The sequence below is a fragment of the Narcine bancroftii genome, chromosome 3 (genome assembly GCF_036971445.1).
Source record: "Narcine bancroftii isolate sNarBan1 chromosome 3, sNarBan1.hap1, whole genome shotgun sequence".
In the NCBI taxonomy this organism is placed as follows: Eukaryota; Metazoa; Chordata; class Chondrichthyes; order Torpediniformes; family Narcinidae; genus Narcine; species Narcine bancroftii.
In genome coordinates this window covers 53,134,316-53,158,404 of record NC_091471.1, presented here as the reverse complement: position 1 = coordinate 53,158,404, position 24,089 = coordinate 53,134,316, and the positions used below count along the sequence as shown (strand labels likewise).

The 24,089-nt window shown below is 40.1% G+C and overlaps 1 protein-coding gene across 1 annotated transcript in view; it reads right to left on the bottom strand.

Annotated features, from left to right (window-relative positions):
* The window catches only part of LOC138756681 (AT-rich interactive domain-containing protein 3A-like), a 612,036-nt gene extending 588,197 nt beyond the window's left edge, over positions 1 to 23,839 (bottom strand). The window contains 3 exon segments of the mRNA XM_069923069.1: positions 6,065 to 6,672; positions 6,675 to 6,729; positions 23,498 to 23,839. Of these exon segments, the coding sequence (XP_069779170.1) occupies positions 6,065 to 6,672; positions 6,675 to 6,729; positions 23,498 to 23,839 (1,005 nt within the window).
* Between the last annotated feature and the right edge of the window lie 250 nt (positions 23,840 to 24,089).

The window sequence follows — 24,089 nt, the reverse complement described above, 5'->3', positions numbered from 1 at the left end:
TCTGGATGCTCTAGCAATCCCACAAGACGGATTCGTCTACAAGCAGCTACCAAATCTCAGTTGCAGAACCTCAGGATCCACTCCCAAAACATCATGATGGAATTTTAATTGGCTGCCATTCTCAAAGCCTATTTTAACATTTGAAATGAACATGATCATTTTTTTTTTAAATCTTCAAAATGTTAACAATGTTAAATAAGATGTTAAATACAAGAGAAAAATCTTCAATATGTTAAAGATGTAAAGGTGATTTTTTTTTAACAAGATGTGGGGCCCATTCATGGAGTATTACCAGAATTTAAAGAATTAGGGTCCTCCTGAACAGCATTGTCTGGTTTCCGAATCCCATCTTTCTTTTCCTATTTAATTAGATAGGCAAGTTAACCTGGTTTAGAGAGAGGGGTTTGATTAATGAGGGAGGAGGGTCCTTCTTTGCTTTGATTTTTATCATTGAGATATTTCGATAAAATGGGTTTGATTGAGAAGGGTACACTCAATTTATGTTTAATGTATTATTTGAGAAATACAAATTATCTGTCTTTTCTTCTATTTCAGGCCATGTATTGGACTAATAGGTGTATATGTTGCTTTTTAATTAAAATCAATAAAGATATTTTAAAAAGAAAAATCTTCAAAAATACTGAATGTCTCAACCTGCTAAAATTAATGAAAAAATATAAAGTGAAATAAAAAATAAAATCAGGGTTGGTGTTCTCATTTAAATGTGTGACTCAAGCCTTGCAGCTCAGTGCACTTGTCCTCACTCCACTGTGGGGCACAGATATCAGATGGACTGGCATCTGACTTTTCGTTTATCTGCGGCGTCAGCATAGAGTAGGCAAGCTGGCCTATAAGCTGGCTATCTCAGAGCACATTTTAATAAAATAAGAATGTCCATCTTGGCAAGGTGTTGAATAGCAGTAAAATTCTATGGAAAGATTACACTGGACAATTAATATTTTGCTTCCTGAATACTTTTGGGTATATTTTATGGATTTTTGGCTGCTGATCATGAAAAATCACCTTAAAATTTTCCTCATATACAATTTTTTTAAGATATAAAATATGACACAGAGAAAAAAAATAGGTGAAGTCTACTTCAAGCATACAAAATTATGAAGTGCCACATATCATTCAAAATTAATTTTCTAAATTCGCACTTAGACGTCTTCCCTGCTGATCTTGGTGCAGTCAGTGACGAACATGATGAAAGGTTTCACCAGGTCATTTTGACCATGGAAAAGCAGTATCAGGGCAACTAGAATCCATCAATGCTGACTAACTATTGTTCGGCGCTGACACAAGAGGCATTAGATGCTGATTACAAATGAAAATTAGTGGTAAAACATTTTTAGGTCAGTTAAACTATCGCAATATGTCACCGTCATGATGCAATTAAGCATGCTAAATTTGATTAAACACTAGTGTTTCTCCAATTTCCTATGTGATACAGCAAATCTGAAATTATCACTGTGTTCAGCTTGAGGTGGTCTATAATAATCCCCAATTTTGTTTCAGGAAGCAACCTTTTGAAAAAAGAAAAGGCTGTCCAGTGTTATCTATCAAATACTTAGACTTCAAGAGTGATGAGATATAAATGCCATACTTCTAAATAAAAATATCAAATCAAATATCACCACTGTGAGTTTTCTTAGCCATCATGACTTCAATGCAGAACTTGTATATTTTGTTAAAAAGTATTGACATCTTGAGAACTTGTGCTGCAATGAAAAGACAATGTAATATAATCAATCCAACTTCTGTCTATTTGAGTCAAGTTACTTCCAATAACAGACCTTATCTTACTCTTTGCAGATCCATCTCCAAGTATTACATGTGCGATCATTTTTCCATGAGGCGCAAATAAATGCAAAAGCTGAACCTCTGTTAACAATTACCTCTTGCTACATTCACGTTTAAGCAACTGTTCACATGTAGTCCTAAGTAATTCCAAATGAGCCTGATGAACAATGCATACTAAGGAGAGGTCAGGAGAAAAACTATTGAAAAATAATCCTAATGATCAGAGATTGTTAGTGCTTCTATTTTCCACGTCAAATTAAGCTCTGCCTATAATTGATACCTGGTACTTTGCAAATTAGAAGCAGATGGCAAAGCAGTTCGACACTACTGGCAACTATTTTTCGATAGGTGTGGTTAATAGACTTGGTCGTTCCTCCTTCACCTAATAATATAAAAGATTTTTTTAAGGTGCAAATCTAATTCATATATGACTCTGTTACATTTTACAGCCATGAGAATAGAAAGTTAAAGTTGAAGCATTCGTCTACTAAGTGATTTTGCTATCAATTTTGTCAACTGCTCTTGTGACAGCTCTCCCTCTCTCTTTTATGCTGAATGATAGTTCAAAGCTACCTAGCATCGTCAGATACCTTGTTCAAGTTACTATTCTTCACAGTGACAGCAACCAATTTGGTCATAAGAGCCATGGCAGCTGATTCCAATCCTTTCATGACCCAATGTCCGATCATTTTCCACAAGGGTCACTGGATAATGATCAGGAACAGAAATGTTGGCTTCTTTCTGTTTATTTCTAACCACAGGAGCTCAAGCCAGCCTGTCCTCAGTGAGATCAACAAACATGTTATAAAATTTTAGTCTGTGGTGTGCGTGACTTGATATCACAAAGTATCGTAAGCCACCACAGACTTTTGTTTTGTTAGGTGCTTAAAATTTTTCAATGAACTCTTGTAATGCAAAGAATGCTCCTGTTCTTAGTAGCCACTGGCAACATTATATCACTAACATTTGTGGTGCCATTTTTTTAAACTGTTCTGCCTTGTTCATACACAGAAGCACTAAGATCAATAAAATTTGACTGAATATGATAAGTGGAAATAAACAAAAATGAAAACAAAGTTGAATTAATCCACCAACAGGAGCAATTTCACATTTTGTATCTGAATCGGACAAAACCTTTCTGCCAGCAGACTTTGCTAATTATGAAACTCCTACAAATAAAATTCTCATTTCAAATTCACTTCCCATATTGCCTTCTTTTCACACAAATTTGAACTGATGTCATCAGACGCAAAATACTGCACTGAAATGGTTTATTTTCAGTTAACCTTAAACCTTGTGACACTGAATTATTTTAGGATTAACTGATAACAAGAGAAAGTACAAGAAGTGTGGAAAAGTGCATTAAAATTTGACTGATGATTTATTGGAACAGCTCTGTTTTGTCAGTTACCTCATTTACAAGGCCACAATCCCATTAATTTACTTGCAAAGATAACTTTTTTTTAAAAACTGGATTCATCTGCCATGTAACTGTTAATTAAAAACTTCACAGTATTTGAAGTATCTGGACATTGACTTGGTTTTACAGACAACTGTTGATGAAGAGGATTACATACTAGCAGTTAAAAACAGGAAAGATCATGCATTTATAATAATTGTCATGAATTGCAGTAAAGCCTACTCACAATTATCTTAGAAACATACAGCACAAAAATTGGCTCTTACAAACTACTTCACTTGTGCCAACAATGGTGCTTATCCTCACCAGTACTCTTTGCCCATATCCCTTTACTCTATTTCTATCCAAGTAACAATCCGAATACCCTTTAAAATGCTGTAATTGTATCTGCGTCCACTATCCTCTAGAGCAACTGGTCCCAAATATTCCCTGTGGAGATCCAACTTGTCTCTCAGATCCTTTAACCATTCTCCCCTCTCACCTTAAACCTGTGCCATTTAGTTCTAGATTACCCTGCCCTGGGAAAAATGGCAACTTTAGACTCTCCTGTAGATCCCCTGCTCTGATATATGCACAAGAACAAAATACAAATTCTTCGGACGCTGAACGTCTGATTTATGGCCACTCCATTCTCATGAACAAGCATCTGGAAGACCAGCAGTGTGAAGGGGATGAATTTGCCAGCTCCTGCAGGGATGCAGGCATCTTCTACTGAGTGGGAAGAGGGCATTCCCATATTCCTTGACTCCACACCAACAATTCCTTCCCCCTCCCCTCACCATGCATGAGACAACAAGTTGGGGCTGGGTGGAGTTGAGCAGAACAGGGAGTGCTGAGCAGACTCGTTTGCTAACTCGCTGCCCTTCCTGGGCCTGTTTGCTCTCCCATCACAGCTGTTTCTGTGATCTCTCCCACTCACTGTTCTTGCTCATTTCAGACTTAAAAACAGTTTGAGTTATGAACAGTTCCCAGGAACGGAACCTTGTTGTAAGTGGTGGACTTCCTGTAGCTTTCAACTTTACTTGATCCAATAAAGAAATGAATACACCAAATTCAAATTAATCATGACAGGATAAAATCCTAGTGAAACACAATAGTCTGCAGATGCTGTGATTGTAGGGAAAACACAGAAATGCTGGAGGAACTCAGCAGGTCTCACAGCGTCCTTAGAAGTTAAAGATATGCAACCAATGTTTCGGCCCCGAGCCCTTCTTCAAGATAAAATCCTACTCACACCAAGATTGTTTTTACAATGAAAAGTTGAGCCTTAACATTTAATCATCCTGTGCTAACTAACACATTGACATAGTTGTCAGGCTATTTAATTAAGGCATCAAAGTCGATGTGAATACATTTCCATCAACAGTTGCTGGATTTCATTCAAAAGTAGGCTCCTTGGCCAATCTGATGGTTATGCCTCAGTAATTCTGAAAGAAATGTGGTGGAGCTAGCACACTCTACGAGAGACTGCCTAGTTCCATGTCAACCAGCCATTCTCAATTGCAGGGGGGAGGGGGGGGGTGGCGTTACAGCACATTTAAGTAAAAGTGTTGTCTTTTACCTGACAATTTTTTTAATATGTATTCAGTAGGAGTGAAGTACAGAAGAACCCAAAACTTGATTGCTCCACAGGGAAGGGAGCCCATAAACTATGAACAGAATCCAAGCTGAAAAAGGTTGAGAGTGGCTGATGGACTCAAACTGCAGCTATCTTTATTTGTTTAATAATTTTGCTGAGTTTCCCAGCAAGATTTAACAAATTACTGCAAATCTCCTCTTGGTTTGAAATACCAAAGCATTGCACATATCATGACTGAATTAATAGTTAAACTTGAAATCACCCTTTACTTTCGTGGCCAAAATCATAGTTGAAATTGCAACATCGTCTAACTGAGAAACCATTTTTGTTGTGATTCTTTGCAACTTTATGTTTCTAACAAGTTCACTCCTCTCAGGATTAACAAAAGAACAAAACACAATTGACTATGGTTTTCTAATGTGTCTGAGAAAAGCATTAAAACGTTTAGTATGAAGCACTGAAAATAACATTGAAACTGAAAACATTAGAAAATTGTATATATTCTTGCTGCCATCATATCTGTTTTTCACACTTGATTAACAACACACCACAGGACTGGAAGGGAATGCTTCAGTAATGCGTGCTATCGACATCTAGTGACAGAAAATCAATAACAGAAAATTGACTACAACTTGGTTTTGACTTTTAGATGCAAAAATTGTAGTAATTAATAATGAACTTTACGATCAGTTCTTCAATTCTCTTCTCAGTTTTGATTAATGTGACAGACATTAAAAATGTTCAGTTCTTCTATGAAACTGTTAAGGTGAAAGGGAACTTGAAATAAAACTACCTGTTGCAATAGACATCACAGTGTGTTGACCCAGTGAATAGTTTCAATTTCTTTAGTCTAAAGTAACATCATATACTCTACATAACACTGACAATTAAAAGCCTGTGATCAGTGTGTAAATCTGCTTGTATATTAATTTGTTAAAGTCTCTGCCAATCTTAGATTTAATTTCCCCATTCATAACTAAATTTGGCATAACCTTAATATCCCAATTGCTTCAAACATTAGACAGTACAAACCAGCATATATGAGAGATATTAAGGACATCCATCAAGCCCCAATTAGCTAGGAGAGTCTAATATACTTGTAACTACAAACCAAGAATGAAACTCGTCGTATAAAGAGACTCCAATGGTGCCAACTGAATTCACCTTTTTGGGCTCATCCACTAATGTATCTTGGCATCGGGCAACAGTGGGCGAGTTTGGCCCAACACAACACACACGCTGAAGAGCGAAGGCTCGCCTACCTGTTTGAACTGCTCCTCGTAGGTCCACTCTTGCTGTTGGGACTGCGCTTGCTGGGGGATCCCGACTGGAGAGTGAGATTGGCCGGGGAGGTGGTAGTGCTGTTGTCCGAATCTGGGGAGCTGCACTGGAGTGCCTTTGAGAGTATGTCCGGGGTTCGGCACTCCGGGAGCACGGTGGATCTGATCATCGTCCATTCCTTCCTCCTCCTCCTCCTCCTCCTCCTCCTCCTCCTCCACCTCTTCTTCGTCCTCCCCGGGCTCCGGATCGCGTTCCAGATCCTCCTCTTCGGATTCGGACAGTCCGGACGGGACGCGGTGGCGCTCAGCTGGGAGGAGTGGCCGAGTGGCCCCGCTCGACCCGAGTCCCGCGTCCCCTAAGCCGGCCATGGCCGCGGCTCGGACCGCTGCCAGGGCGGCTGCTTGCTGGGCTGCCGCCAGTTGCTGGTGAACAGCTGCCGTCATTGCTTGCTGCTGCTGGGTGTCGCCGCCGGCTCGCCTGGCATCTCGCTCCCTCTCTTTCCTCTGTCTCTCTTCCATCTCCAGCCTGGCCTGCTGCTGCCTCTGCAGGTTTTCCATCACCGCTTCCAGCTTCATGCCGTGGGGAGCCTGCAGTGTGCACTTCCCGAAGAGATCAGGCTGAGTCCATTAGAGGTCACCAAACCTTGCTGTTTACAAGATAATAAAAGTAAGAGGGGGGGGGGGGGAGGCCAAAAAAAAAAAGTCACGCAGGCAACTTCACTAAACTTCCCCCGGCCCACGTTGGTCAGACTTTTTTTATCTTTAAAAACCCAGCAGCACATTTAAGAGAGGACACCGACTCAACTTTGTCCCACTGTGTAATGAACTTCATGCGAATTGCAGGATGTGATTGCATGTATCCCGCAGATGGCGAATTAAAACCTAGCGACCTCAAAATTGTTCCAAACAGGCCTGCATGGTCTTTTTAAATCGCAGATAACCAAAAAAAACAGGCGCTGAAAACTAATCGCACATTTGGGGGGGGGGGGGATCTCTGGTCTTAAAAAAGAAACATCGCAGCTCGACCCTCTCTGCAATTCAAAACCAAATTAAAACCCCATCGGCGGGCAACTCACTCAAGACTTTGCTTTGTGCATTTAAAAAAAAGAGCGGCTGAGGTCGTCAACAACCCGCAACCAAAACAAATACTAAATGGATACATGAAATGTTACCTGGTTCAATGTGGAGCGCCCAATTAAAGAAAGTTTGGGAAAACCCGCGACTCCAGCATATTGCAACCTGCCCGGAAACCCCTCCAGAACCAAATTCTGCAAGACGGCAATCTTCGTTTCCAGTTGCTCCACGAACACATTACAGGATATGGATCTTCATTCGTGAAGGGGAAACTCCTATCTTCGAATCCTAGAATCGGTCGCACTGCGACTTCTCTTCCCGGCTACAGGAAGTGTCTTTTTTTAAAAAAACAACTTACAAGCTTTTATTTCTCTCTCTCCCTCTCTCTCCCCTGTAATCTTTCTGCAGTGAATTAGAAATATCCTCCGCCAAACGATGGTCTGTTTAACGCGAAGAGCAACCCTTTCCCTCTCCCCACTGTTTCCCAGAAGTTGATCAAAACCCCTGCTTTTAAAAAGAGACGAATAAGGGTCAGATGAGTTGGTACCGCTACTAAAACTCTCTTTTAGCATGTGCCTGTTTTGATCAATCATTTTCTTTTTGGGGGGGAGGGGAGGGGCAGAGAACGTTCACTTTCCCCTCCATTCATTCATTCAATTCGCTGCCCATCGTTTCCACACAATTAATCTCTGTGTTCCGCGATCTTTGATCACAAGTTTCCTCGCTTTACTTTTGATTTAAAGAATGGGAACGTGGGCTCAGAAATTACCTTCGCTAAAATAAAACTCAAAGCGGGGGCCAATCGGAGCAAAACAAAACGCCCGTCTTTTTTTAATCACCTCCTGGTTTTATATATAGATATTAATTCAATCCAACCGGTTGTCTGTCCTCCCAGATTAAACCATCCCTTTTTATTCGCTCCCTCTCTCTCTCTCTCTCTCTGAGGATTTGCAGATCCTGTCACGACTCCTGTTTTAGTAACACTTTATCTCTGTAAAATCGCTCCCCCGACCGCCAAACCTGATTAAAATATTTACAGAGGTAAAGAGCTGCCGAGTTACGCCTCCGGGTAATCAGAGACCAGACAGAGCGAGAAAGAGAGCGAGAGAGTCCAATTTAAACAATGCATATCACATCAAGAATTATTTTTTTAAAAAGCCACCCTCACCAGTGCTGCTTTAGTCACGACACTCGCGTGGTCAACCATGATCTATGTATTTGTTTGGCTTCTTGTTATGTTTGACTTTCCTCGCTCGTTATCCACATGTGTAATCCCTTCGGAAAGCCCAGGTTTCCCTTATTGATTTCGATATCCCCGATGCAATCCCTCTCAGGTCTCTCTCCTTTACTTTGACAGCATTTAACATGCATATAAATAGAGGAAGATGTGTACACACACCTATATTGCTGCCAACCATTCAATATCGGCCTCGGATTGCAACAAGTGGCTGGAAGCGCGCTGGGACGCTTGCGTAACCTGGTCTGACAGAACCAGACCTCTGCTCCCATTTGCTAAATCCACGTCAATTTGTTGATAAGTAGTCGAGGCAACGGTCTAACTGAGGAGGTGGGGAGAGGGGGTGGGGGGGGGGGAGGCATGGGCACCCTGGCTCCATTCCTCATCTGTTAACAATCCGAAAGGGAATGGACATGGGGAGAGGGAGAGGGCTTTTCTTCCTCGGTCGTCAGTTTTGGAGGAGGGGGAGCTATTTGGCAGCAACCTGACATCAGGTGAAAGGGGGGGAGGGGGAACAAAGGAGGCAGGTACACTGCTGTCACCGTTAAAAGTGGGGAGAAGTGCGATGAGAGGGAAAGGAGGAGCATCCCATGCCCCCCCCCCCCCGTCACCTCGCCAACTCCCCACATCTATTAACTCAAGTAATTGCGACAACAACTTAGATCGAGGATGGAAATATGCAGTGTGTAATATGAAATATACAGTGGCACTTTCTTGATGCGGACGCTCTCTGCAGAGCGATTCAACAATGTTGATTTGTGCATGGTGTGTGTGTGTGTGCATAGGGAGTGCCAGGCCTGAGGGGTGGTTGGTAGGTGGTGGCAGCCGAAAGACCTATTGATCCCTCAACATATGGGAAATTTACACCACAGCGCTGGGTGTGGTTGGAACTTGTAAAGTATGAGATCGGTAGGGCAGGAAGTCGAGATATTTAAACATCAGCCAGGGAGCTTAGAAATTAAGAAAGCAGATGTATTTTTATTGACAGTAACCAACAAAGCAGAATAGAGGGTGGGATGATCAAATACTTTCCCTTGTAAATTTGCTGTGACTGGATTGTTTTTGTTTCATTTGGTCATACCGTATCTTTGATATGAATGTACAAAGCAATTTAAAAAAAGCTTGAAGCTCCCAACTCCGCACAAAAACTTCATGACGCCACAAGTTTCATTGCTGCCCGAGTAATGAACATGAGCAGCTTTCGCTGAGCTTGTATTTGTATTGAGGCATGGCTATTAAGCACAGTGGACTAAATATAAAATACTGTCTCTGTATCAGGTAAAGACAAGGCGTAACTACTGTTATAAACAATGCCAGATGTTGTACGGGGGCTTGGATGGGGAATCTGAACAAACAGGTTTGAATTAGTTTGCTGTCATCGAGAATGTGTGTGTGTGTTTTCAATATTTTGGCAACAAAATCAAATCTGATATCCTGAGACAATCCAGCCAAAGTATATCCATCTTTTTAATATAAATGAAGCAATTTAGCATTGCTAGCTATTTAAGTTTTTTTTTACTTCCCTTGTTGAATCTATGGGTAAATACTCAAAACTAATGCAGTGGTGTAACTTAGATCCCTAGTTGGTTCTTGGTTAGTTGCTTTGAGTAAGTGGCACTAAAGTGTCCCATTTCGACTGATAAAATAAAATCTGTTAGAATTCCCACTCCTGATTGCCATCCAGTGACCCCTACTGGAAAGTGCATGTGTGCTGTCATGTGGGATCATGTTGGTGAAATTCACCCACACTTCTGTCCTGCTACTGAATAGATTATGGGAATGAACTACTGACACTGTGAAATAAAAACTAGTTTTCTGCAAACCCAAAGTCTGCATGTACTGAGGAATCATAACCCACCTTGAGCATTATTTTCAGAATGAAGAGAGGGAGAAACAGAAAAAGGTGGAGCACCTATCAAATAGAAATACTGTGTAATGGAGCAACTATCTAATGCAGAACACTTTCCAACTGCAATCAGACTCTTGTTACATTAATGATGGACTGCTCTGACATCACCAGAGGACTGCCTGGACTATTGAAAGTCACTTTTTGGGTACTCAGATCATTCTGAATATTTACTTTCTATCTAGTCCGTGTATTTTTGAAGTTTACTTTTTTTTATAAATACCAGTTCTGTTGCAGCAAGTAAAATTTCAGTGCATATGTGCATTGTACAAGGTATATGACAATAAATTCATTATCATTATTATTGTAATCATTAGTGCGTTTTAAAAATATGGCAAACCACAGACAGAGAAAAAAACAGAACACTACAGGCCCTTCAGCCCTCAGTGTTGTGCCAACCCATATATTCGTAAAATAATACCAAACTCTCTCTATCCTGTTATCCTCCACTTTTCTTCCATCCATATGCCTGTCTAAGAGTCTCTTAAATGCCCCTAATATTTCAGCCTCCACCACCATCCCTGGCAAGACATTGCAGACATCTATAACACTGTGTTGAAAACAGAAACCATTTATACTGATGCAACCCATAAAATTCAGGAGGTCAGGATGCATCTATGGAAAGAAATACAGTGACACTGCATTAGGTCATGGACAGACAGGTAAGCATGGTAATGGGGAGTGGAACTGAAGTGAATGTCCATTGGGAAACCCATGTTGTTGCAGCAGACAGGGCAAAGGTGCTCGACAAAGCAATCCCAAGTCTGTGTCCAGTCTCCCCAAAGTAGAGGAGGCCACATCAGGAGCACCAGATGCGGTAAATAATCCCTACAATTCACAAGTAAAGTATTGCTTTACTTGGAAGGACTGTTTGCACAGACAAGAAATGTCTAATGATAAATAAGATGTTGCAGCCGACCGAAAGATATTAAAGGCATTACAGAATATTGGGAACAAAAAGGAAAACAGAATCCAATGAAGGCGAGCAAAGTTGAAAAGGCAAGAGAGCAACAGAGAAATATCAAGGTTTGCATTCCTCAAAGAAAATGGCAGTGAAGCAGATAATAATCAATAGGCAAAATACTGTAGTTGCCACAAATCTGCAAAAGATGTAGGAAGTACTCAGCAAATCACACCACAGTTATTGAAGGAGGAAAAATGTTTCAGGTTCAATCAAGCTTGGTTACTCCTCTCCTGTAAGTTCCTGAGAATAATTCTATGCACATAATTTTCTCATGATCGTCCTCTATTCAGTGGAATCTATGGGAAAATTAACTTGCTTTTATCAGAAGTGAATGTAGCTTTGGTTTCCTCCACTCCATAGCTCTCGGATTAAATTGACTTTGTTTACTATAGAGTGGATCATTTGCTTTGACGTATACACCTTCACCATTGGCTGATGTGGGGTTGTCAATGTTTGCAGGAATCTCATCAATTATATCAACGTGTCAATAATAAGCATGTCTGCTTATTATGAGCATCATTTCCATAAAGGTAAATTTTGGGTGCAGTCATTCTGATATTGTAAACAATAAGTGCATTGAACAAACCAGTTCAATTAAAACTATTAAACAAATTTAGTGAAATAAACCTTGGGACACAACAGATTATTTCCTGTTCTGAATCTTTGTGGCAATATTTCAAAATCTACCCATCTTTGGAATACAAGCACTGATGAAAGTATCCCCTCCCCCCACCCCCCCCCCCCCCCATGTTTTTAACAAAGGGTTGGTATTCTCAGAATAACTGCAGTTGTTTACAGAAGAAAACACATAGTATGGAATAATTAGAAAATATAGGAAGGAAAGATAGTCTGAGGACAGATTTATTCCTCTTTTCCAGCAATGGAATTCATAGTAGGTGGAGATCCAGTGAGTGTACTCCAGGCCACTCATGTCCAATGAATGAAAGAACATGAACTCCTTGGATGAGGAGAAATCTCATAATGTTGAACAGCCTGGGCAGAACAGATGTGGAAAAGTTGTTTCCCATGGTAGGAGACTCTAGAACAAGAGGGCACAACTTCATAATTGAAGGGTGCCCATTTAAATCAGAGATGCTAAGGAATTTCCTTAGCCTGGGAGTGGTGAACCTCTGGAATTTACTACCATGGACAGCTATGGAGACCAGGTCATTTGGTGTATTTAAGGAAGATATTAATAGGTATCTGAATAGTTAGGGTATAAAAGGTTATGGAGAAAAAGCAGGCTGAGTGAGAGAATGGATCAGCTCAGGATGGAATGGCAGAGTGGACTTGATGGGCCAAATGGCCAACTTCTGCTCCTACATCTTACAATTTTATGAACTCCTTGGACTTGGTTGGCTTGTCATCTACAACAATATTCAACTCATTTCCCTCAGACATCATTTACCTGCCATTTCCATCTTCCCAGAAATGTTCTTTTTCGTCCTTGTTCAATTCTCCTTGGAAAATAATTATTATCTGTGTCTCAATTAGATAACCGTGGCAGTCAACCCGATTAATATATTACAAGATTATCATTAAATCTATTAAATTATAATAGCAGCAGAATATAAGAAACATTTAATGATGCTGTTTATGAGTTTAATATAAGTGTGTGTCTAAAGTGTTGAATTTTGTATTTGGTTAGCGAAGCAATTGGCGCAACATTACTACAGCAGCGGCATCCCAGATTTAAATCCGGCGTTGTCTCTCAGGAGTTTGTACATTCTCCCAGTGTCTCCAGGGGTTTCCTATGAGTGCTCCGGTTTCTCCCAGTCTTCAAAACATAGCAGGGTGTAATTAAGCAACACAGACTCATGGGCCGAAAGGGCCTGTTACTGTGCTGTATGCCTATTAAAAATATTGGAAGTGTAAACTATCATTTGTTCTTTCTTTCATATTGCTATTCAATCAGACAGTTATCTTTAAAGATAAATGATCCTGTCAATGAATGGTATAAACACATCTTTCCCTCTGTTGATCTCAGTTACAATTCCAAAGATTCTAATAATTTACAAGTACTTATAAAATAATATTTTCATCTTTCAATCCATGCTTGCATGTTGGAATGGGATTACCTTCAACATTGTAGATGAACTCACAGAATAAGAATCTCGATGGCCAATATAATTAACTGCACGTCTAATTTCATCAAGCTAATAGCACAGCTAGTAACATCAACTACCTGGAGATTCTTGCGTCTTCTTAATTTTGAACACTGGTATTCTACACCATAACATCGTATAAAAGGCAGTTTTTCAATTCTTGATGAGTTGCATTGATAATAATCACCCAACTCTTTCCAGACTCATATAACATCTTGGCAATGTACATGATTTATTTTATTTTACAATAAACTCCTTATATTTTACATAATATATTTTGAATCAAGCTATTAATCTGCTATCAGTTGGATACACATTAACACCAATTTTGAACAGATTACCTATATACTGATAGTTTGATAATTCATCTCTGGAGCAGGGCAGGTGAGACTGCCGGTCTTCAGATTCTTCAGGTGACAGCATTCATTGAACCTATCTTGCCTGATATTTAGAATGTGCATAATCCAATGGAGTGCTAAGATATCGTGGGGATCTCATGCTGAACCGTTAACTCTATTCGGAAGTAAAAGAGCTAGATTCTTTAATCATATACAGTCATTTTAATCTCCTTTAAATTTTATGTGGCACAGAGGCAAATATACAAAGGCAAATAAATAACAACCAGTGGCAAAAAAATGATCCTAACCAGTGGCAAAAAAAAAATGATCCTATCAAAACTGTGAATTGTTTATATGAGCTTCCAGCATGAAATTCAATGAATTGGAAATGGGATGTTTTGTGCTTGACCAACTACTTTCAGGACTCCAGCATTGTTATCATGGAGGACAGCATAGAATGTGCAACCTTTATGGTTTTTAGACCGCAGGTATGTAATGGCACAATCAAGGAATTTTGCCACTACATGGGCAGTCTAAAAAGGAATGTGCAGGAATTTTGAGTCAATTCCTGCACCGTGATTTATCCTGCAGGACCCCTACAACTTTTTGGAGGAAGCCCGTGGTGTAAATCGTACCAGAAAAATTCATTGACGGTCATCCACTCTACTGCTCGTCCAATCACAGGGACTGTTGCACTCAGGTAATTATGTTAATTTTTTTCCATGATTATCCCGACATTACAGTTTAAAAAGCATACTTGAAAATCTTCTTCTTCCTTTACACATTTCTCTGTGTTCAATGCATCCAAGCTTCCAACCCAATGTGTTTCACAGCGAGGTAATTTCCACTGTATTACTGATTGCTATCATATTCAAGTAATTTTTATATCTGACTATGGGGAATAGAAGTAGGAGTCGGTCATTGACTCCCTTGTGCTCTTCAATGACCATGGATGCAATTTTTTTTAAGGTGAATGCCGTATCCTTTCATTCTCTTATTCTGGAGAGTATTACGTATCATAACTCAACATCTCATTGAGCAAGGATTTATTCTATACTCTCTGTCACACACCCCCATGCTAACACTGCTAAGCAAGAGGTTAAAAAGGCTATTCTTCAACTGAAAAACCAAAAGCCTTTGGAAATGTCAGCGGCGTTACTAGGGTTGATGTCACCCATGTTAACTCATGGTGTCACCACCCCAAACCTCCTCCCATACCAGACCATACAGAATCCTTAGTAATGGTTTTTGTACTGATATTACTCAGTACAAATTGTAATTCCTGTATATCACTGAATGTAAAGGCAATAGTAGTGAGATAAATAACTAGCAAAATTAAAATTACACCTTTAAATTACAATATCATACACACAGCCTAAATGTATTTACATTTACATAATTTCATGTGGTTGAAGTGAAGATTCAGTAAGAAAACAAGTATGAATTACCACAATATTGTCGCTAAAACACAAGTCTGTAACATTGCACCAACCGTCCTCAATATTCCCCACTGAAGCACTGCACTTTACATCCAATATCTTCCCTGGTGGAATAGAAGCAAGCTATAAGGCATGGGCAACTGTTCAAACTACATCACCTCTGCTCCAAACCCATGACCTCCAAATCAATCATAACACACAATCTGCTGGAAGAACTCAGCATGTTGAACAGCATCAGTGGAAATAATCAACATTATGGACTAAAACCCTACATCAGGACTGATAGAGTGGAGGAGAGAGAGCTGGAGTAGTGATGACCGGATGGGAGGAGTAGGACTGGGTTCAATGAGGGTCCAAAAAATTGTTGCTTAGTTCAGTGACACGTATGAGAGGATGGTCTTACATATTCATGTGAAAGACAAAGGTCTACACCAACCTGTCCCAAAGCACAGCACTGCACCCACTGAAACCATGATCCACCATATGACCTCTGGTCTACATGCCTCATTTCCCATGTTTCCTAAGCCACCCATTAGCAAAGGCAGTAAAGTGTGTTCAAAGACCAAGGCTTCTAATCCAACATTCAGCCCATATCTGCAGAATCTTCCAAGACCATTTGCAAGTTAGGTGAGGCAACGTTAGCCTACGATCCCAGGCCAACATTCCCATCACTGATGAGCTCATAGTACTCAACAAATTTGATGGGTGAAACCACTCATCTGCATACCTGACACCAGTCATTTCCAGCAGTTATTCCATTCTAAGTTCCATCATTGCAAGAGAAATATCCGAGGAGATTCGGTATGTCACCGAAGACTCTCGTAAACTTCTAGATGTGTACCATGGAGAGCATTCAGGCTGGTTGCATCACTGCTTGGTATGGAGACACCAACTCTCAGGACAAGAATAAACTCCAGAGAATTGTTAACTCGGCCTGCGACATCACAGACACCAGAATTCACTCCATTGAGGACGTCTACATGAGGTGGTGTCTTAAAAAAAGCAGCCTCTATCCTCAAAGACTCCCATCACCCAGGCCATGCCCTCTTCACTCTGCTACCGTTGGGAAAAAATGTACAAGAGCCTAAAGACGAGCACTCAGCGGAACAAGGACAGCTTCCTCCCTGCTGCCAACAGATTTCTGAATAATCAATAAACCAAAGACACTGCCTCAATTTTCATACATGATTATTTTTATTTTATTTTATTTAGTTTATTTAGGGTAATGTCATAATATGGTTATAATATGTATGCTTGCACTATATGATGCTGCCACAGAACACTGAATTTCATGATGTTTATGACAATAAATCCTGATTCTGATACCCAAGGGGCCAAAGTAAACACTTCAAGGCATCTCCAAACCCTCCTGAAAAATGTCATATCCTCAAAAAGACCAACTTCCATCTGTTAAATAATTATGTTAATCATGAACAATGATTACTGGTAATTAAAAATAAATGTTATTTCAACAGAATGGATAGATAGAAGGAATTCTGGAAAATGTTCTCCCAAAGGCTTAGTTGAGAAAAGGGAAGCACAAGGTATAAAAAGGAGACAGTCAGCCTGTTTAAAATGGGGTTGATGTCAGAGGTTTAGAGAAGGGTGGGCATGAACATTAATGCTAACTTAGTGAATTAAATGAAAATGGCTGGAAATGGTTTACTCCAGGTGCCAGTGCATTGATTATTGGGAGATAGTGACACAATGGGATTAATATAGATTGCTTCAACAAAAAGACAACAGATGCAGGGAAAATTGACTCTCTCCCTGTTGTAAACTTCTATAGGTCTACAGCACAGTTCAATGAGCTGTTCCCACCCTTCAATTGCCACATTCTCATCATTAAAGTCGTCTTTCTTCACATACAACCATAGCTGTGTCAGTGAAAAACAATCGATTTAGTGAATGGGTCAAATCCAAGCATTTTCTGTTCTTAATTCTATGCTTGCAAACTTGCAAACCAGAAGTTAATAGTTGCCGGTCAAACCTGGGTCATTTTGCCTTACTTCCTAAATTGAACTTGGCATGGTGAAGTCTAACTTACCTATCACCCAGAATAACAGCAATGCTCAGACTGGAAATTAATGTTTTGAACTTTCTGATTGGTATGGCACAGATCAGTTGCTCACAGTTTTAATTCTGTCTATTTCAGGTCGTTGTTACTTTTCATTACATTATATTTTTCCCTAAAATTGAGTCGCACAAGATGTAAAATGTGCAGCTAGAAGTTCTAATTTCTAACAAGTTTCTAAATGTAGTTTCCAAATCTGCAAATTTGGAAGAATATCTCACTATTCTTTCATACAATTTATGAATTATCATGTGGAACAGATATAACCTGAGAACATGTCTCAGCACCACACCACTTATCATCTCCATCAATAAAACATTGCCCATTGTTCCTGCCTTATGTCTCCTTTCCTTGTCTCAATTCTTGTACTCCCATACTCTTGCAATGAAGTCAAACATACCGCTTTGTATAGCTGCATGTTAACTTTCTGTGATTTGTTTACAAAGACACCCAGGTTCATTTGAGCACCATGGTGACTAGCTATGAAAACACACAAAACATTTTGACATGGCCTATTCTTCATCAATTCCTTGTTAACTTGATTTCACACTTGGCCAAGTATTTTCTTGATACCTCTGATGGCAGATTCTTAAAACAGTTCCTAAGGTGTTGTTATATTGATATTCTATAGCAACAAAAGTGCATTTGTTTTCTATTTTTTTCTTGTTCAGACCAGAAATCAGCCTTTTTTTGTTGTTCAAATTGTTGTGCATGAAAATCTCCACTATATCACAATGGTCAGTCACATCAAGATACATTTCTCATGATATGATCTGACCAAAGCTTTACAGTTGGAGAACATACAGCCCACCTCCCCTAGACAAATCCCATCATTTCTATTTCTCCCACTTATTTTCCTTGTAATCCATTCTTTCTTAAATGTCCATCATTTCTGCCTGATTCTCCTTCTATCTTCGGGCAATTTAAAGTAACCTAACATCTTTTGATTGCTGAGAAAACTACAGTTTTAAGTTCTAGCACAGTTAGCGTAGCGGTTAGCGCAATGCTGTTACAGTGCCAGCGGCCTGGGTTCGAATCCAGTCCTGTCTTTAAGGAGCTTGCATGTTCTCCCCGTGTCTGCGTGGGTTTCCTCCAGGTGTTCGGTTTCCTTCCACCTTTCAAACCATACCGGGGTGATAGGTAAATTGGGTGTAATTGGGTAGCATGGGCCCATGGCTAGAAGAGCCTGTTACCATGCTGTATGTCTAAAAGCCAATGTGCGAAAACGTGTCAACTCTGCACAAACAGCATTATAATTCAAGATGAACCAAAACTATATCTTTGACTTACTCCAGACAATATATTTACTAAAAGAGATATTGGCGAGGTGAATAGTTATCACAAGCAGACCATAAACTTCCATTTCTTGATCGACTTTATCATCACATACTTTTGTGCTGTTCCAGGATATTGAATAATGGATGGTCCATATGAAGTACTGATGTGTAGGTGGTCTGTGCTCTTTTTCCTTCATGTTACTCATACATAGACACGTCTCAAATGAAAGAAGGATAGATACTGTACATATCAGTAATTCATTCTCACATTTACCATCTGTTATCTTCCAACTCATAAAGAGTATCTTAGCTTCAGGACACGATGAGATGTGAGCACAGGTGAGGGAGGTCGATGGTAATGAAGAGTAACACTTGCAATATCCCAGGTGCAACAACACAAAAGAGGACTGACATCAGAGGTGCAAAATTACAGGAAAGTAATCTGTACATTCTGACATAAGAATATGCGCTTACCTGTTCATTGTTTTCACAGGGAAGGTGAATAAAGCACCTTGTATATATGATATATAGACGACATACATATTAACGAATAGTGGAGGCACTTTACAATGATTAATGTTGCAAAAGACTGAAAACAATGATGGATTCCCAACAAATAAATACATTCAAGACATGGTGTCAAATCTATGTAGACACTACTTTTGTGGATTGTTAAAAAGATAAAGGTTGCAATAGCTGGAAATCTGATTGTACTTAATTTTCATGTGATAGACAAGATAAAAACCACTGATGCAAAACTTATGATTATTAGCTTAGTGTAAACAGTTAGTGCATCGATTGGGGTTCAAATCTGGTACTGTCTGCAAGGAGTTTGTGTGTTTTCCCCAGGATCTACGTGGGTTTCTTCTGGGTGCTCTGCTCTCTTCCCACTCTCCAAAAACATAGGGTGTTTGTATATTAATTGATGTATTTGGGCGGCATGGGCTTGCGGACTGGAAAATCCTGTTACCGTGCTGTAACTCTAAATTGAAACAAAATTAAATATTTAAAAAAAATTAAAGTTATGATGGAAGGTGAAGAAATTTCCCCACAAAGGTTTGCTGATCTCTGTGGCCATAACATCCATCCAAGAGGAAAACAACTTTCGAATACTTGTAATATCAACAGGATGACTAAGTGGTCAATCACATCAGATAATTTTCACAAACCAGAAACAATAAAAACAATCTTTAATTAAATTTGTAAACATTCTGTACAGTGTTGGATGAAGATAGGAGCATACCATGGAATGAGAGTGCAACAATTGGCACTGCTGTCTTTCAGCCCCAAGCACTCGAGGCAACCTCTTTGAGGGGTTTACACATTCCCCCATGATTACACAGTTTCCTCTGGATGCATTCAGTTTCCTCCTGTCTAATAGGCAAATTAATGACTGTAAAATACCCTAAGTGTGGCTATGTGGCAAAAGAATCAAAGAGGAAGCTGATGGGCATTTAATAGAAATGCCATTCAACTTTTCAATCAATATTTGAGAGAATAGGGTGGCACAGTGGTGCAGCGTGTAGAGCTGCTATCTCACAGCACCAGTAACTTGGGTTCAAGCTTCGCTTTGATTACTGGCTATGTACAGTGTCCAGGTTGTTCATTTTCTGCTTTCATCCCATAAACAAAGATATGTGATATGGTTATTTTAAGCTACTCACCAGGTGTAGGTGAGTGATGGACTCTAAAATTCAAAGTTCAAATTTATTGTCAGAGTATTCAGAATCAGATTTATTGTCAGACTACATACATGACATCACATACAACCCTGAGATTCTTTTTTCCTGCAGTCAAGGCACTTATTGGTAGTACAAAAAAAAACCTGACTCAATGCACCCATGTAAAGATATAAAGAAATATAAATAAACTGCAAAAGCAAGAGTCCTTAAATAAGTTTCTAATTGAGTTTGCTGTTGAGGAGTCTGATGGCAGTGGGGTAGCAGCTGTTCCTTAACCTGCCGGTATGAGTCTTGTGTCACCTATACGGTACTTCTTTTCTAATGGTAGCCGGGTGGTGTGGATCCTTGATTGTCACTGCTCTCCAATGGCAGAATTCATCATAGATGTTCTTGATGGTGGGGACAGTTCTACAACTGATATCTGGAAGGCTTTCACTTGAGACCATTGGTGTCCCCATACTAGACAGTGATGCAACCTGTTAGCACACTTTCCACCATACATCTGAAGAAATTTGCGAAGGTTTCTGATGTCATGCCAAACCTCCACAAACTCCTGAGGAGGTAGAGGCACTGTTGTTTTATCTTCATGTTTCCATTTACGTGTTGGTTCCAGGAAAGTTCCCTCGAGATAGTGACTCCCAGGAATTTAAGGGTTGTTCATGGGAGTGTTGAAAAATTAAAAAAAGGATTAATGTAGGATCAGTACAGATGGGTAGTTGACAGTCAGAATGGATTCAATGGGCCAAAAGGCCTCCTTATATGCTGTATTTATGACTATGACTAGAATAAATTGCAGGGGTAAAGGGAATTGGGGCCGATAAGATGAATGAACTCTTGTTATAATGAAGTTAATAAATGTGATTAATGGAGAACCTATAATAGGATTGTGGCTTCAAATTTACAAAGATTAGGGCTGGGATAATGTAATATTCAAGAATGGTGCTCACCCAGACACCATCTTACTGGATGAATAATCTAGATTCCTGGGTTAACAATCCAGAGGACCAAATTCAGATGTAGAACTTGAATTAATGTAATAATCTGGACTTTTATTTTTAAATTACATTTTTGTCATGACTACAAATCTACAGGATTGACGTATAAAATAATCTGGTTTACTAATGACCATGCCCTCATATGTAACTCTAGACCTCTGTGATTGGCTCTGAAATGGCTCAGCGAATTAATCAGTTCACGGTCATTAGGGATGGGAAATAAATGCTGGCCTTGGTAGCACTGCCCAAGTCATGAACAATCATTAAATACGTAAAAAAAATAAGTGCATCACACAAATGCAAAACAATGAGCATCTCAGATATGAAATGGTTCAATAGCATCACCATGGTGCATCCCCAGTTACCATATTTGCGAGGTTCACCATTGACCAGAAACTCAACTGCACCATCACCCAAATGAATTTTGTAGCCACATGCACATGTTCGAGGGAGAGTGTACTTGTGAGGAAGATGATATTTCCTGATCCCCAAAGTCTTTCCATCAAAAAAAGTGTATGTAACTCTGCTTCCAGTTGTCTGAATTAGCTCAATTCCAGCCAATTGGAGAAGCTGGACATGATCCTGATTGGCACCCAGTCAAGAACCTCAAACTTCATTCCCTTCACTGTGGTATTTCATGGCTGCAATGTGTGCAATCTACAAAATGCATCATTCAGGCAATTTTGACAGTATCCGCATGAGGCTTTGGGGCGGTATACACATGGAAACACCATGATTGCCTATTCTTCTCCACTCTCACCCCATCCTGATTTGGAAATATATTGCCGCTGGATCAAAATCTGGCACCTCTTTCCTATTAACTAATGGTACTGCACCAAGAGCTGTAGTGGCTCAAGCAATTTCTGACATAAATTATTTATCAGGGCAGGATCATTTGTATCTAGTATTCATAGCATTTGGACCTAATGCAAAAATGTGCCTTCGAACTCCGGGATAATAGGTGCATCAACATCCTGTTCTATGCAAGAGACTTTAAATGCAAGCGACTTTCTATGCAAGAGACTTTAAATTAGTAAGTTTACACATGAAAAGCATGAAATATTTCATTTCCCATCTTGGATTGTGATAATGACATATCCACCACAGTAAATAATTAGTGTAAAAGATAATATTCAGAATGTAAATTAACTGACAATAACTCTGTTTCTGATCGATAACACTTCCTGTCATTCCATATTTTGCTCCTTTTTTGTCTTATTTCTCATGATATTCTACCAAAGGAACAGTGATGGAGTGAAAGAATCCAAGGACATTGCACAAGGGCTGCACAGTTGGCCTCGCAGTTAGTTCCATGCTTTTACAGCACCAGCGATCGGAACAAGGGTTCAAATCGTGTCTATCAGGAGTTTGTAAATTCTCCCTGTGTCTGCGTGAGTTTTCCTCCAGAGCTCCGGTTTCCTCCCACTGTTCGAAATGTACCGGGGGTGTAGGTTAATTGGCATGGACTCCTGGGCCGAAATGGCCTGTTACCATGCTGTGTGTCTAAATTTTTTTAAAAAGTTGACCATCACTGTAGAATGATAGAAACTGTGGTACAAAAAAGCCAATCCTGCTGAGGGGAAGTCACACAGTAACAGAGCACTGGGGAAGGGAGTTCTCGGGATGGTAAGTGAGGGAATGCATGGGGAGGACTTGAGGCAGGGAAGCTGGGGTTAGAGAAAGTACAGATCAGAGGGCAGCAGGAAAGAGAGGGAAAAAGGACACTCAGTTCAGGAAGGATGGAATGGACAAATGGCAGGGTACAACTCAGGAACTGCAAAGTGGTGTTGAGTTGAAGGGATGAGGAAGAATGCCGGGATTTTAGGCGACAATGGGAACACTGAAGAACAATAGATATCAGGACAGGAGAATCAAGGATGAGAGGGTCAAGTTAATGATGAGTGTGAGTTGGAGGGGAAGAAGGAGTGGACAATGGACAACAGAGAAGGGTTTTAGCATGATGATATTGGGTCCATTCTTCTGTGCTGACTGGAACTTAGTTTAATGGCCGCCTCGATGTGAATGTTAATATCTCCATGTACAGGCTGGTTTCCAGTCACAATCGACCTCCTGTCACTTTTCACAGCCAATTATTTTTTAAATTTAAACCTACAGCATTAAGCATGTTAACAAGCCCTTTCAGCCTCAAAGCCCAATTATACCCAATTGACTTACAAAGCTGGGTGGAAACCGGAGCACCCAGAGGAAACCTATGCAGACACAGGAGTGGCATAGCTGGGTGGGGGTGGGAGGGTGCAGGGGGAACGACTGCTCCCCCTGAGCACATTTGTTCAAAAGTGGCATTTTTTGAACTGTGTGCTCACCAGTGGTGGATTAACCATTAGCTTCGGCTGAGTAGGCACAAGCCTAGGGCCCAGAAGGGAGGGGGGCCTGATAGCAAATTGGTTATAGCAATTGTTGATTGGTGACAAATGGTTTTTTGAACCTGTCATTGATTGGAGCCCCGGCTTGAAATGTTGACTGTTCTTTTTCTCCCGCTGAGTTCCTCTTGTGGATTGTGTTTGGCTTCGGACCACGGTATCTGCTGTCTCCCTGTGAGCCACCAATCGATTGGGTTCCAAGGGTGTAGCTCCCTGCTGATTGGGCACATTCAGCCTTTCAGCTATTAGCTGGCACAGATCGGGGTCTGCCTGCTGCACATGCATGGATCGGTGTTTGCATATCGTGCATGCATGAATTGCTGCGAACCCAAGGCGCAAAACGATATTCAATTTATTTTTGAATTAAATCAAAGAGCTGTGAGTAAAATGTTTTATTTAAAAACTGAATTCTATCTTTCAAACATTATTAGTGATTCTTAAGTTCAAATTGGACCTTTCCCCTTAATTGCTCTATTTGGATCATTTCAAGATGATGATGTTTTACTGACTCCAATTCAAAACTGAATTTTATCTT